The sequence below is a fragment of the Numenius arquata genome, chromosome 2 (assembly GCF_964106895.1).
Source record: "Numenius arquata chromosome 2, bNumArq3.hap1.1, whole genome shotgun sequence".
NCBI lineage: Eukaryota > Metazoa > Chordata > Aves > Charadriiformes > Scolopacidae > Numenius > Numenius arquata.
Genome location: NC_133577.1, coordinates 36,384,702 through 36,400,488, shown reverse-complemented (window position 1 = coordinate 36,400,488; position 15,787 = coordinate 36,384,702). Strand labels below are relative to the sequence as shown.

General features: G+C 37.5%; 1 protein-coding gene across 1 annotated transcript in view; it reads right to left on the bottom strand.

The window, feature by feature from the left end:
• BABAM2 (BRISC and BRCA1 A complex member 2) overlaps nucleotides 1–15,787 on the bottom strand; it is a 175,031-nt gene that overhangs the window by 19,774 nt on the left and 139,470 nt on the right. The window contains exon 11 of the mRNA XM_074144601.1: nucleotides 2,153–2,306. Within this exon, the coding sequence (XP_074000702.1) occupies nucleotides 2,153–2,306 (154 nt within the window). The remainder of the gene's footprint in view (nucleotides 1–2,152; nucleotides 2,307–15,787) is intronic.

Below are 15,787 nucleotides of genomic sequence, written 5' to 3'. Positions count from 1 at the left end.
TCTGATTTATCCAGGCTAAATTTACTTCAGCTGAGCAGAATCACATTGTTTCTAAATGCTAAATCATGTATCCTTTTTCTCTGTTTTTATTTAGGATGTTTTGACGTGGTGCTTGAGCTAATATATTTAATTATAATGCTTTCCTATATATCTACATATATTCCCATATACTTGGTGTATAACATGGCTACAGTAAAAATAAAGTAGAATGAAAACCTATTTGGTTATGTTGAAACACGTTAACCTATTGCAAGAAGCCCTAGCAAGTATTTCAAACGCTGTTCACATAAGGTGTTCAATTGTGTTAAAAATCTATCTTAAAATATGCTAACACGTATCATAGCATCATACTTACTTTTCTTGATGCAGATTTATTTATGGTACATACTCAGGAATCACTAGTTGTTCCTGCAAGCAAAGCGCTTTTAACTAGAGCAGATTCTCTGTGTCTCTGCAGCTCAATGATAGTTATTTCAGACATCACAGCACGCTTTCTTACCCCGCTTCTCATCGTCTTTCTCATACTACATATCCAGTGTAAAACTCAAATGCAAAGGCTCAAATGTAAGAATGAATAACCTCACAAAACATACATGTGATAGTAACTGTACACGTTGAGTGCTTTTAAAAGGACTGTTATAATACTTCTAAATTTCAAGTGCAGGGCAGAGAATTCCATTTGTATACACCCACTCATAAATGAAAGCACTTAGCAGACAGCACACAGGTACTTGTAAGCTTCCAGCTGCAAAAGAAATGCATTTTGTAGTATGGTCATAAAAAAAGCCACAGTAATGCTTCCAGTTATTGTTTCTTTTCTTTTTCTTTTTTTTTAACAAAATACTCAAAATACTCATAATATTCTGCTAAAGAAACAAGCCAAAAAAACCCCCATATTTGATCAAGAAATGGCTCTCCTAGACAGTACAGTAGTAAAACCAAATACTAGCAAAAAAATTTCTATTACAATGCATCAAAATCAAATGCTACTTGATGATGTCCACAAAATTTAAATTATTATGAAATCTGCAAATGCTTCAGTCAATTGTTGTTTGCTTCCATCATTTCCAAATTACAATCAGTCTCTGACCATGCCATTCATTTGATTTACTCAGCTTGAACTATTTTCATTTGACTCTTATTTACGCATCTTTGCTAAATTAATTTAATCTTCTGATTGTCATTCAAAACATTAATTCCAATATGCCTTATTATTTATGCAGTTTGATGCCTTTACGTCTGAGCAACTGATAATCAGCCTGCTTAAATCTGTTGCTGTTCTAACGTTTTTACACTTTGCAAAATTGAAATACTGCAGCAAGGCCGTTGCCCGTATTGCTCCATTCACATAAAATCTGTCTTGCTTCATTGGAAGACAAGGACAGTATCTAGTACACAAAAGGGGCACCACTGCCCACAGCAGCTTGCCCTCGCAACAGAACCACTCTGGGAAGGCTGTCCTGTCACCCCTAACTAAAGGGGATTCTCGGCCTGAAGTGGTGTCTCCCCAGACTGAAATGAGGGCTTGCAGAAAAGCTGCAGAGGAAACAGAGTTTCTCTATTTCTAGACAACAGAAAAAGCAGGTAAAAAAAGTTAAATATATATATATATTCAGACTTTCAGATAATTTTCTCAAGTTCTGATAGGACTGCCTCCTATGCCAGATTGGTGGATTGCTCTAACTCTTCCTGTTCTTCCATGACTTTTTATTACAGCCTTATTCCTTATCTTTCGGGTTTTTCTTCCTCGCTCTCTGCATCTCACAGGCTTCCCTTCAGGGTATCCCTGACGCCAACACAAAACCATGGAGTTACCTGGACTGACTGCTACCATGCAGATTACTCCCGCTGGGGGCTACCTTGTCTACTGAGATTGGAAGCTCTCTGGAGCAAAGATTGCCACCACTCTGTGCCCGTACAACGCCTAGCGGAAAGAGTCTGCTTTTGATCAGTCCTCTGGCACTTATGTAATAAGCATAATTAATAAAGTATCTGTCTACACTCATATACGGGAAGGCTAGGGCTATATGAGAACAAAAACAGGTTCAGCTTTTATAACGCTGGAAATGTACAGTTAACTCCATGAAATTTCTACTGACTGATGACCATGTAACAAATGGAATATTTAGGAGGAAACAGCAATCCCACTTACTTTGCTCTCTTGGCCATTTCATTGCCATCCCAGCGGGGGCTGTAAGGGTAATTCTTCTGGGCTTGGGAGTACAGCTGGCCACTGTTAGTGAAGTGGTAGACGGATTGAAACGTTAGGGTTGGTTGGTCTCGAGGAAAATAGAGGGGTAGGTCAACTGAAATGAAAAAAAGAAAAATAAAAAAAGTCATAAAAATACACCATTGCATTCTTTCCTTTTTTATACTGGGAACATATAATTTTTTTCTATTGGTTTAAATGTGACAGAAAAGGAGAAATTGATGATTACTTCAAAATATATTTCTGTATTTCTTACAGGTAATGATTCCAACATATTGCTGTATGGGACAGTTTGCTTTATTGAAGCATTTTTGTAAAGTACATAATTAAAAAAATGTTTAGCTAGTGTATTTCTCTGTTAATCATAAATTTTACATGTATTTTATTAAATTTAAATGTATTTTGTTATAGGAAAAATAATGCAATATTTTTCTTTTGAGTGAAAATTTCCCTTTCAAAAATTCACAAAATACATTGTTTATGCTTTCCATCCAAGAAACAAACTTCTCTTTATCTGCTTTAGACAATTCATTTTAGTGTGCCCATGGACATAAAAAACATTATCATTCTCATTTTACAGCTGTCTGAGACTTGAAGTGGTTAAATGATTTGATAAAGCATGTAGACAGATTCAGTCACATGAGCTGGAAAAGATCTCAACTTGCTGTCATCTGTTAGGCCAAAAAAAAAAAAAATCCCCACAAAACCAAAAACACACTGCAAAGTCATTAATACCCAAAATATCTCACTAAAAATAAAAATCAGAACCTCTTAGTTCCCTTTGCTTATCACTGTCTCATGATCAGCTAGGTCTGGCAAAACAAGAAAATAGTCTACAACAGTTAATAACATGGTCAGAAACTGGTTTTTAACTTAACTTTTTCCTTGCTAAATTTATAGTTTAGATTTTCTTGGTCTACTTTTAATTTCAGGAAGCTTCAGAAATCTGTACTTAAATTGAGTTAGGACAACAGGCTGAATTATTTACTTGAATTATTAATGAATGATTAAAAAAATTCCTATTGGTGTAGCAACGAGTGAAATAAATTGATAAGATTCATCATTCATTCATACAAGCCTGGGTTCTCAGTATTCTCTATTTGTCACTTCACAGTCCTTTTTAAGGAGAAGGAAAGACTCCTAAGTTAATAAACAGGTTGTAATAGCTGAAGTAGGAACCAAAGCAGGTGGCAAAATCACTACTAACAGAATTTGAAGAGAGGGAAAGGAACAATACAGGACTGAACCCATCTTCAGGCAGAATAGGATTTCCCCTCCAGAACACTTGTAATGCACTATTTTCTACTTTTAAAAACTTCATGGAGCAGAGATTCTAGCACTTCCTTTGAAATCTCTGCTCAAACACTGAGATATTACTGTAAGAGACGTTTTATTATTCTAAATCCCATGCTATCTCCTGCTAGTCCCTTCATTTTTCAGTTTTTCTAATCATGTCTGAATACTTGGATGCGCATCAGCCAAACCATAGCTCTCTTTTCCTTAAATTACCCTTCAAGCTCTAAGAGTAAAACTGCTTGTAGCCACGAAGTATACACGACTGAATGTAGTCTCAAAATACAAGTAATCACTGTAGACGACAGCGTTTGCTCAGTTCATGACCTGGTGTCTGAGCTACACGTGATAACTCCCGGAGTCCTGGTGACTCAGCTCATACAGCAGCTTCCAGCAGATATTTAAGTGGTAATGACATGGGCAGAGTTCTGATTATTTGAGGGCTGATCACCGCTGTAACGAAGGTTAGACTCAAAGATTGCTCTGTCAAATTCCTCTTTATAACATGATTATTAAATAATAACCCTGAAAAACATTGGCGTATTTATCAGCAAGCAAGCTGTCTCCTCCCCTCGCAAATGGTCTGTGTGCCGCAGCCTCTGAAGGACTTCACTGTGGAAAGCGAGGAGCAAGGTTCTGCGTTTTAACGTTATAAATATACTTCTTCAGCTCTGAGTGCTTAAACTCTGTTCCTCTAGCGCATCTTCTTCCTTCTTAAGTACCAGCTCCTTAAAGGAAAATTACTCTGTATACTTGTGTATTTTATCACTGTGTGAAAGGAATAACAAACTTTAGCAAAACACTTGAGTAACAGTTCAGTCCTTATATTTAGCTTTGTACTTGAGAATTTCTGCCTTCCATTAACTTTCCTTTGAAAACCTCTCTCTATATAATGGGGGCAAGCAGCAACAGTTTTCTTCCTGCTACCTAAAACAGAAAGTTTGCACTTAAGAGAAAGTATCTAGCACTAGAAAAACTGTTTAAATGGATAATCAAGACATTGTTATCACTACAGAGATGCTTCCATTTGTTATAAGAAGCCTTTCCTTTATATAAATATTTTTCCAGGAAAGGTACCACCAAAATAAAACAGAGAACATTTTCTTCTTTTATTAACCAAAACCTGCATAGGAATTTTCAGGAATAACTTACATTATAAACTGTTAAATCAGATAATAAAGTTAGATTTAATATTGTGCATCCCACATCTGGCCAACAGCAGTATCATCCTGAACAGCAAGTAGAGTTTTGAAAAATTTGACTTGCCTTTGATTTCTAACACTACCCTTTGCCTAAAATCGCCAAACTCCCATTTTTCTAACCCTAGCATTTCCTTAATACAAGGTGCGAGATGAGCCCAGACCAAGTAAAAAAACCTGTCCCTAATTCTGGAAGACAACCACACCTAAAAGACCAGTAAACAGGAAACAGCCTTGAGTTGTACAGTGTTATACATATCTCAAGGTAGCCAGCTATTATTTCAGCAGTAGGAAGGGAAGGCAAGAACTCACTTCCGTCGCGGTGGATGCCCGTCCATTGACACTGTGAGTGCAGAGAACACTCGGATTTGGGGTGAAACATTTTATCATACATGAAAAATAAGCAAATACCATTGGTAACCAATGCTAGCAAGGTGCTTTGAAGATAAAAGGTCAAATTCTGCTCATAGACACACAGGTCGATAAGGAAATTTTCCTTTTTACCTGGTTGTATAGGCAATCTGACTCTCAATCTGTGCATTAATACAAAATCAGATCTGCCTTTATGCGACACATAAGGTGGCGAAGGTAAGCGTTATCATAATTACACCCCAGACAACATTTACACTTTGTCATGAAAAATGCATCACAGTTAAAAACAACGCACTGCTTTTGTAAATCAACACCTGAACCAGGCAAACTATAAAAGCACACTTTGGTTTGGCATGCTAGTTACCTAAGAACTACAAAAACATATTCCTGCTGAATACAAGTACTATTTCCAAATAACAGCTGACTCACAAAGTACCCTGGTGATATGTCTGCAGAAAATAAGCAGATGACTCATGTCTGTAAATTCCTGAAAGTACCAATAGACCCCTTGCTTAGTCATCTTTTGCTTGGATGCTGGGTTCACGAGCTCTGTAAACTATAATGAGGGATCTAGCTCTTAGTAGGACTCTCTCTCCCTTTTTTCCTCTCTTCTAAGCAGCGCAAATTATCTCCCTAAAAATAACTTCATCTACGTAAGTGAGTCACTTCAACTAACAAGCTTATACAAGTCATGCAGTTAAGCAGTAATATTTGGTTATGAAGGTACAAATCTTGCTGTCAAACTCAGATTTAAAATGAAAATTATGTCAGAGGAAGTCCCATTTACCACTTCTCTCACAGAAATAGCAACATTTCCTTTGGAAAATTTAAACAATTAGCTCATTCAGGAAAGTAAAGCTTTCTAATTCAGTTCCATGCTCAAAGTAATTTAATCCTGATGATTTCTTACTTTGGCTTTCCAAAGCATCACACTGTTAACATAAGAGGAGCTCGAAGACACAGACTGGAGAAAGAAGCCAATACTATAGTAAAACACTGCTTTCTCCTATGTTACAATTTACAGATCATTTTTTAAAAGTCAAGCTTTAGAAAGCCATAGTGTGGGGAAAATCATGTCTTTATGAAAGCTCTACATGAGCAGAACTTGGAGGGCTGTTTTGGGTAATTAAGCATTGAGTAAATTCTTCAGTGATTGAACCCTAATTTTCCCACACAGTTCATAAGAAAGCAAAAGAAAATGGATTTGCTTGTTGAGAATGAGTCATGCTGTAAAGGAACTTAATTACAGTTTATAAATAGTTGAAGTTGCTCTCTTTTTGAAACCTAAGAAACTATCGAGAAGTAACACACAAATTTGCTTCTCTTGACTTAGCATTTAATGCATACATATATTCAAAACATAGTTATCTTAAAGCCAATATCCTGGTTCATTAATAACTAAAAAACTGCAATGAATCAATAAGGTTTAATTGTTCCTTTTCTTAAAGAACGACCGCCTGAGACGTGCAACAGGTTACCTAGTTTATTAAGCTTATGTCAACAACTACATAGTTATTTCAATAGTCTTATTAATTTTAATATGTTTAGCATCTAATTTTATAGCTTTTTAAACAGAGTATGAAATGTGAAAGGGACATCTTGGCAAAAGCATATACCAGTGCTGCTGTAGGGTTTCTGAAGGGAAAACGCTCAGAAGAAAAAGGCAGGTTTACCACAGTGCTCCCCTCCCCGCCTTTAATTACTGCAGAGAAGAGAAGGGAAAACAAAACCCTGCTTGAAATGCATGCTGACCATACAAATATTTCTAAGTACTTAGATGGCAGTATTTTGAAAATTTTCCATATACTGTTTCCCTGTTCTAGAGAAAAGGTTTTTTCACCCTTTGTACGGCACTGGATAAATTTAGATATTTGTTTTCACAGAAGTCAACATTTACTCACTGAATGTTACGCACCGTTTTAATGCTTGGATGCTACTATACTGGTTATCTTATTAACCTTCAAGATGTTTGAATCTGCTGCAGTTTATTGCACTTGTAATCTGTTCTGCACTCGTAAACACTGGCTGATCTGGATATTTTACTGCTGAGATTTCTACTTCTGCAAGATTTCATGGCCTGCACAACCTTAATTCAATCTCTGCTTGCTTTATGGAGCAGACCTTCAAACACAAGATAACACTGTATTATTTCCAGTTCAGTTTCCAGGCTGGACAGAGCTGGCCAAAGGAGACACTGTTCCAGTTTGCCCCACCTGACAGACTCTACTGCTCTGCATTTATTTACTGCACAACACTGAAGCCTTGCTCTGATTAAATATGTATTCATTTCTGCATGAGCTTTTCAATGTGATGATTCTAATCATCAGAAGAGAAGATAGAAAATAAACATAAAATATTTCAAAAATTGTTTCACAGTACCTTCATGAGTTGAGAGGCTATTTATGGATTCCAGACTGGGAATGAAGCAAAGGACAGTCAACCTGTCTACTGATGCTGAGTGCCAGCCTGCGGGACCCAATTCTTCTGAATATTAATAGTAGATAATACTTTATATAGCCAAACTCAACACCTTCCAATGTTGACTGCCATAGTAGGAACTTCAGAATCAACGATTGCCGGACATGTGAAAGGTTTTGTTTAAATTATTTCACCAGAAAAAACAAGAAGGCTACAGGAAACATGCGCCAAACCCTAATCTCCAGAGAACACTGAAAAATCTTAGCCTGATACTATCCTTTCTCTTCCCGAAATCCCCTGACTCACTGCTTACTTATCATCCAGCTTTGGCCAGAGACTGCCTCTGCATTCAAGTACTTCTGATGAAGTCAGTCATGGAAACAGGAAATACAAATTCCAGGCTCCAGAACTGTCTCTTGTTAGTATATATTCATCATCTTTTTGCTAGTTCTTTTTTTGGTTCACTAGATTTCACATTCTCTCTGCCTTTATTAGCAACTGAGCTCGCACTGCTGGGAAAAACAACTTGTGGATTTGAATGCGCTGCCTCAAACTGAAAAGTTCCTTGAACTCAGAGCTCTCCAGTTTTTATGATGTGTTAATGTGGAGGAGACCCATGTGAATTTACAAAGCAACTTGGTGGTAGCACAGATACTGTATTATGTAATGCTTCTTACACAGCTATCAAGCTCTATTTTAAAAAGAAAAAAATCTAGTGGATTTTCTGACATGACTTTTCCTATGGGAAAGCTGTTCCAGACAGCCTGTACAATGGGTGAAAAATTTTCACTTAACTTCAAGGGAAACCAGCTATCTTCAGTTTTTACACAGAAATTCCAGTACAGAAGGCCTTTCAGGAATCATATTGGTCACTGTCCCTACTGAGAAACCCAAACAGATTCATCCACAAGCATTTTGGGGACTGTAGTGGCTAGCACAAATCTCTGCAGGGCAGGATTTAAGGCTATTTTGCCTACTGAATCTTTCCTCGACTCTTGTGTCCTGAAGGCCTTTAGCCTACGTTCTGCTGGCAAAAAATGAAAGGGCAAATTTGGCTCAAAACACACAGAATTACAAAATGCCACAACTATCCTGCATTGGTGTGGGATGATGTAGTCTTGCAAGAATGAGAGAGCAAGGATGACAAATAACATATCAATGGCATTAGTGTGGGATTTTAGGTTAACAGAGCACAGTCATAGGAATTTGAATTTATTAAATATTATTAGGGCTAACATCCCTTCTGAAGAAAAACAGGTTCTTTGCAGGAAGACGCTATTTTGAAATCAACATTTCAAAATTTCAAATGTGAAATGAAAAGCTGTTTATGGAATTTTAGCTGAGACACTTATGGCATTTTGGGTGTGTTGGTAATCACAGCTGGTTTTGAAATAATTAAGTCTGCCCTTGCTATAGGAAATACCTACCCCATTGGCAAAGTCAACACTTAACATAGTAAATGAGTAAGGTGACTTATATACATGCTAATAAATAAATAAATGCTATGAAAATACAAGTAAGTACTATGAAAAAAGCCAACTATGTTTTTCCTTAGCTGCATCAGCTATATATCAACTAAATGTACAATATTAATCAATGGAAGATAAGTTAGTTTTATTTGTTTTGGTTTGTTGGTTTTTCTTTAAATATAAAGTATTTGAAGAGGATGGCACGACAGTACTGCATCTATCTTGTGGTTCTCCTTCCACTGATAATGGGAACTACAATATAGTCCAGGCACCAGTGGCAACCAGATTTATGATTACTATTATTTTGATTTTTCTTTCAACATAACAGTTGATACGGTTGTAAAAATATCCCATGACTTTATCATACCCTGCATCTTTCCTTTTAAGTACCCCATCCTTCATATAAAAACAGCATTTTAAAAAAATGTGACAAAAAGTTTAAATACCTTAGGTTACAGTCACGTGCTGCAGACAGAGTATCTGTAATTCTTCGTTTAGTCTTACAGAGGAGCTAAGTAACAGATCAAATCAGGATATTCTTCAAGCACTTTCCAGCTATGTGATCAAAGACCACAAAAATGTGATGTAACAACCCAAAAACTGCTTTATAATGCCTTCTTGCTTTGAAGTACCATCACCCACCTCAACTAAGTCATACTCTTTTGGACCTTTACAGCAAGACCAGACTACCTCCTAAAAATATCCCATAGAATATCTCATAATCCTATATTGAGCCCAAAGAAATGACGTAATGGCCTCCCAGGTCTTTTCTTTCTCTAATGCCTGTAACTGTGATTATTTTAATTAAGAGAAAGGCTTTTTATTTTTACCTCACTAGCTTCAGCTACTGACATCTATTTAGCTTTATTTTTACTTCAAATTCTCAAAGATCTTCATTCCCTCCCCCTTCCGTTTTTATTTCCTTTTATTGTTTCTGCTGTAACAGTTTCTATAGTAACTTCTCTAAGTGCTGATGAGATTGATGCTACTAAAAGCTTCTTCTTCTCCATCTGAATTGCTTGAAGCTTATACTTTAAATACAGTTGCAGTTGTTATGGGTGTAAAAAGCAAGCTGTGTCCTTTCTTGGCACAAGCTGGTGACCATTGCATGTTACTGGTGGAGAAAAGGTGAAAACTCTTCCTCTGCTTTCCCAATACAGACACACACTGCAGAATGCTGAGAAGTTCTACATTACTTTCCAACAGGACAGGAAGACTTTTAAAGCATGTTTTTACCTGAAAAGCAGCTGTGCAAAACCATCGGCTTCTCTCACTGATACTTTATTAAGCTTGCAAATAAAATATGTTTCCTGTTATAAATGCTGCCTGGGATTTGAAAGGAAACTGATTTATTTTATTCTCATGTGTGATCAGCGTGACATTATCCTGCAGGTCAAGAGGACCCTTTGCTGACATGCATACTACCCTGTTCTCTCAAGCTCCGCTCCATGCAGACTTACAGCTTTCAAATAACAATGCAGTGCAATCCTGCTCGACCCAACCAGCCAATTAAGCCTCACCAGAAATTTCTGAAGCTAAACTGAAATTTACTGCAGTATAGGCCCACTGCTTCTTCCCAGTCCTGAATATTACAATTTATCACTTTTGCCCTTGAAACCACCTTTTGCACTTCTAAAGGTTTACCTCTCCAGTGTTCTTCCAAGACCTAAAGAACCAGTTTGTTGAACATACTCTTTTAAGCCATGTTTTCTAGACTATAAGTTGTTTTTGGCGCTCTGTTGTGAATACTCCATTTGAGGATGAAGACAAATAGCAGGATCACAGCTCTAAGCTTCAGGGAGCAGACTTTGGGCCATTCAGGGATCTTGCTCATCCCATGGAAGAATCCTATGGAATAATGGTCCTGGAGAGAAGAGAGGTTGTGATGACCTCCTCCAAGCTCAAGAATGGTCCATCCTAACAAGCAGAAAGTCAACCAATAGTATCAGGAGGCCTATGTGGATGAACAAGGAGCACCTGACAGAACTCAAACATGAAAAGGAAGCACGTGAGCTGTGGATACTCTCTGAGCATGCAGAGACTGGGTTAGGAATATCAAAGCTCACCTGGAGTTGAATCTGGCAAAAGGAGTTAAGAACAACAGGATGGGTTGCTACAGGAACAGCAACAGCAAAAGGAAGACTAGGGAAAATGTAGGACTACTGCTGAATGGGGCAGGGGAACTGGTGACAAAGGAGACAGAAAAGCAGTTTAAGTACTCCCTCCTTCCCCCTTTTAAATATTTAAGTATCTCTATGACCAGTTCCATCTCTAAACCAAGGAGTATTTCTTAATATTCAAAAGTAAATTATATATATCTATTCCATAAAAGGCATACAGCAGTTGCCTTTGTGTGCCATTGCTGTGTCCCATATGGATGCTTAGAAAAAGTTTACTTTGGCGACAAAGTAATTGTCGTTGGGTAGAAAGAGGAAGGAGATACGGAAAAAGGATTCAGAAAAATCTTTCTTTTCTTGATGCAGCTCTTGTTTCTAGAAATTTCATATCTCCAGTAGTCCTTTGATGTTCTGTATCACCCTGTTTTTATCTGAACACATTGCCTGGTGTCAAACCTAGGACTGATCCATGTGAAATCCATGCTCATCATCTCCTTCCCAGACTGAAAACAAAATATTTGCTTTCTACTTGCCACTATGAGCAATTTTCAACTTACTGTATCTCATGCCTCTAACATAGTTCTCATCTTAGAGAAAACCGACCTGTGAATGCCATGTGAGACCACATCAGAATGTGCAGACACAAGACATACACACAGAGTAAGAAGAAAAAGTATCACAATCGGTACACAAGTCTCAACTCTGTCAATGACTTTTTGTGACCTAATTACTTTTTCCAAGACCTGATTGGATAAAATAGGATCATATCACTTCTCTATCTCAGGCATCTCTTCTGAGAATTTATTAGTTATCTTGTCATCTACTTGGGCACACAGTAGTTGTACTCTATTAGATAAGAAAAAGCAACAGTTCACTTTCCTGAAAAGTGCAATTTTATATGAAGTTATTAGAGACCATTTCAGACCATTTGTTAAAGTGCTCACAGTTCCTGGAAGAACATCAATTAATGTATACAGCAATATACCACAGTTTTAAAGGTATAGCAAATATATATGTTTCTCAGAAATTACAAAGGTAACTAACATCCACAGCAAAGTGACACTTAAAAATATTTTGCCAGTCCACCCCTGCCAGGCCATCATAAAATACTCGTAAAACCTAATTCTTATTACAACAGTTGTTTCCAGTTTGTTGCTGTTCACACCAAGTTTAAGGAAATGCCTTGTGTCCATTCTCCATTTTTAAGCAGAATTATAAATATGAATCTAAAACTAGTTCATAGTAAGTGACGTGATTATAAAATGGACACAGAGAAACAGGAAAAAAAAGAAAAGAAAACCTCTGTTTTCAGGTTCACTTGCATCCATTATGAATACCTAGACATGGAAAACCTTATTCAGTTCACATACAAGTAAATACCCAGGATGGAATCAAAGGAACACAATGCTTAACATGCTCTTAATGACAAAAATTAAATTATCAGCTTTCAATACAAATTTCAAACTAAATCTAGCTGGCAGCATCCCTTAGAAACAAAGAAGAAAAATATACAACGAAGATAAATGATCAGCAAAAGGCTGATTAATTTTCCAAATGTTGCAATTCAGTCCTGGGATTAGCCCCTGCCTATGCCTAGTTAAGTGCAGAACTGTGTGCCCATGACTCAGGTTGCTTCTCCATCACACTGCCTGATCCACAGCACTGCAGCCTTCTCTGCAGCTTTCATTGACTTCAGTTAAGTGATACGCACCTCACTACACAGGAAATGCCAGCGGATACTTTGTTTTGTGGTGATTAAAACAATGTATAAAGTTTTGAACGGCTCCGGGTATATACACGTGCTCAGGAACTTTCACGACCAGACTCAAAGAAATCCAAGGAACTGACTAAAAGCACTGAGAGAGTCAGAGGAAAAGACTGCCTCAGAGACACTTATCTGCTTACTGAACAGTCAAAAAATTACTCCCCAGCGTAAGATCCAAATGGCTTCTGACTTCTGCCAGCCAGTTTTACATCACCGGGGCTTTGTTAATCTCCGGTTTCTCATTTAAGAAAGAAATGACATCCCTGTACAACCTTTGCAGACCTTTTTGATCAGCATTGAACTCCTCATACTAGACTCCTGAAATATTTATTTTATTATGCTTGACATTTCTGCTGAGCTATCTTACTTTCCTGACACTACCAGACATCCCTTCATTCTCCTATACCTTGTTATTCACACTGTCATGTTCTCTTTTTCCTTCTCCCTTAGTTTTCACAGTCACAAGTTCCCATTTTCATTTAAAGAACAATGAGAAGAGTAAAATAAAAGGACTATGTAGGGAAGCCAAAACACCTCATTAGATAAAAAGCTCACAGAAGCAATCTAGTGTAAAAATTCCACTCAACACTTGGCCTTTTTTTTTAGGAAACTTCTTGGGCAGGCAACAGTTTGTTTTTCCATATTTTTCTTGAAGAGACTTCTCTTTCATAATCAGACTAACTTCCCTGAAGAAGTAGAGTCAATGCAATCTTAATTTCCTCCTAAGATGTTTGTCCTGGAATTTTAAGTGTTAATTGTGATGACTGCAAGACTCTGATACTGATAAAGAGCAGCAGCTCTCGAAGTCTATCTTCTTTTCAGCTTCCAAAAAGTACGTGAGCAAGTCTTCCATGACGGAAAATAGAAAAAAATATCTCTAAAACTACCAACCCACTCAACTGGTTATTCATACTCCAGTAGCACACAGGAGTCATTGAGCGCATTCCAACCGCATTAAATACTGTACCAAAACAACAAACACTAGCTACTTCTCACGTTTACATTTAACAAGATCTATAGGTCCTATATAACAGAGGGCTCTATGGCCAAAACTAGAGGCAGATAAAGGTTTACTGAAGTATTTACAGGAATGTTTACACGAAACAGTCTCATGTTCTGGGTTCCAAATTGCTCAGATAAACAAATATTTCTTACACATTTTTATTACCTCAGTGACTGTGGAGTTATTGTGGTAGGCATGTGATTTTTCAAATAGGAATCTGCAAAAGCAATTTCAAAAAGAACAATAAATACAATCTTAGATGAAAGAAAACACTTTTGCCTTCTCACAGAAGCTCTCCTAAACCCAAACAGCAAACACTAAGTGATCAGAAGCACTTTCATCCAGGCAAAATCTTCCATTTAAGCCTTTACCAAACCTCCTTGCTAGCCATTTACTACCACAAAGTCTAACTTGTTTATTTAAACAGCTGCAGGGGGAATAGATGAAGAGGCTGACAAATTCTCCTTAGCTCTCTTCTGTTGACTTTCCAGAGGTGGGGCAATCTCCTTTAAAGGGCAGGTAACATCTTAAACTACACCAGGTGCCTGAAAAATTAACATTTACCTAAATTCTACAAATTATTGTTGCTCTACTGAGTGATTAAAACAGTGTCTGAAGCCTAATGAGTTATTTCTGCTTGGAAAGGGGACTGATAGAACAAATTACTTCTTCAAAGCCATTTTGTTTATTTACAGTGAGTGGGCACACAGTCCTCTTTCTCTGAAACCTACCGGAATAAACTGCACTTTCTTTGTATGGTAGTGTAAACTTGTCTTCCCAGCTACCAATGCTCTTTCCCCAAATGTTCTATTTTTTTCCCCCTCCTCTCAAGCCTCATCTGACAAACATGGCTACCAAAAATTCTTTGTTTGTGTCTTTATTTTCCAAACTGCTTTCTCAGGCTGTGGACAGATGTGCTAATCCAGATCCAAAAGAGGTTTATGTGAGTGAACCCCAGTTCTTTAGCTCAGGCCATCAATTCAACCCACATAAGCTGACTGCATTGGCACATATTGCTCTGCTGACAAATGGCCGCAGACAGCAATATCCAAACAGGAATGCATCAGAAGCTGGCATTGAAGACTTCTAGCAAAAACCCCTGAATCCAGAAGCAGGTGTCTGCCCAAAGCCTGATACTCATAGATACAACCTCCTATGACCCAATTAATGCTCTAGGCCCCTCGCTTGCTTCTCTCTCTTGTGTAAAAACCTCCTTGCTGAGATGCTGCCTATTTCTGATCTATTCTCTGACAGAGGTAACTCCATAACTGAACAGATAGGTAAGAGGGTGGACAAAAAGCTACTTCAGTTGGCACCCCCATAGCAAGAAAGCTTGTTAATTAAACTTTAACCTTTACATGACCAGCACTTTGGACCTCCTGGGTCACTGGTATTACCCAACACAGAAGCTGAAATCCCTTACAGTTAGCCAAGGTCAGTGGCAGCAAGTGTTCCTACCAACTTCACCTAAGGCTGAGGTCCCGTAGAAACTTAAGATACAAATGCTGGCAGCTTCCAACATTCTCCATCCCCTGAAATATTGTTCAATGAAACAAAACTTTTTTAATTAAATATCTGTCCTTTTCAAGTGGTCTTAAACAAATAACCACTATCACAAGCAGTGTTTCATTTGCTGTTGCAACCGGTCCAACTTCTGTCAATCTCCTTTATGCTGATGACCTAAAAATCTTGTGAGATAGAAACTAATATTGAAAAGCCTATATCCAGGTTGTTTTGGAGTCCTATTCTTGTGTCCACACCAATAAGGCTACTTAATTCTTAACTGTGCACAAATAATATAACCAGTGTTTGCATTTATATATATGGTATAAATACATAGAATGTATGTAGGAAGAAAACCATGAAGAAATATGTCTCCAAAAACTAATTTTAGCTGATTTATAGACAAGAAGAGCAAGAAATCAGGAGTATATTGAAGTTT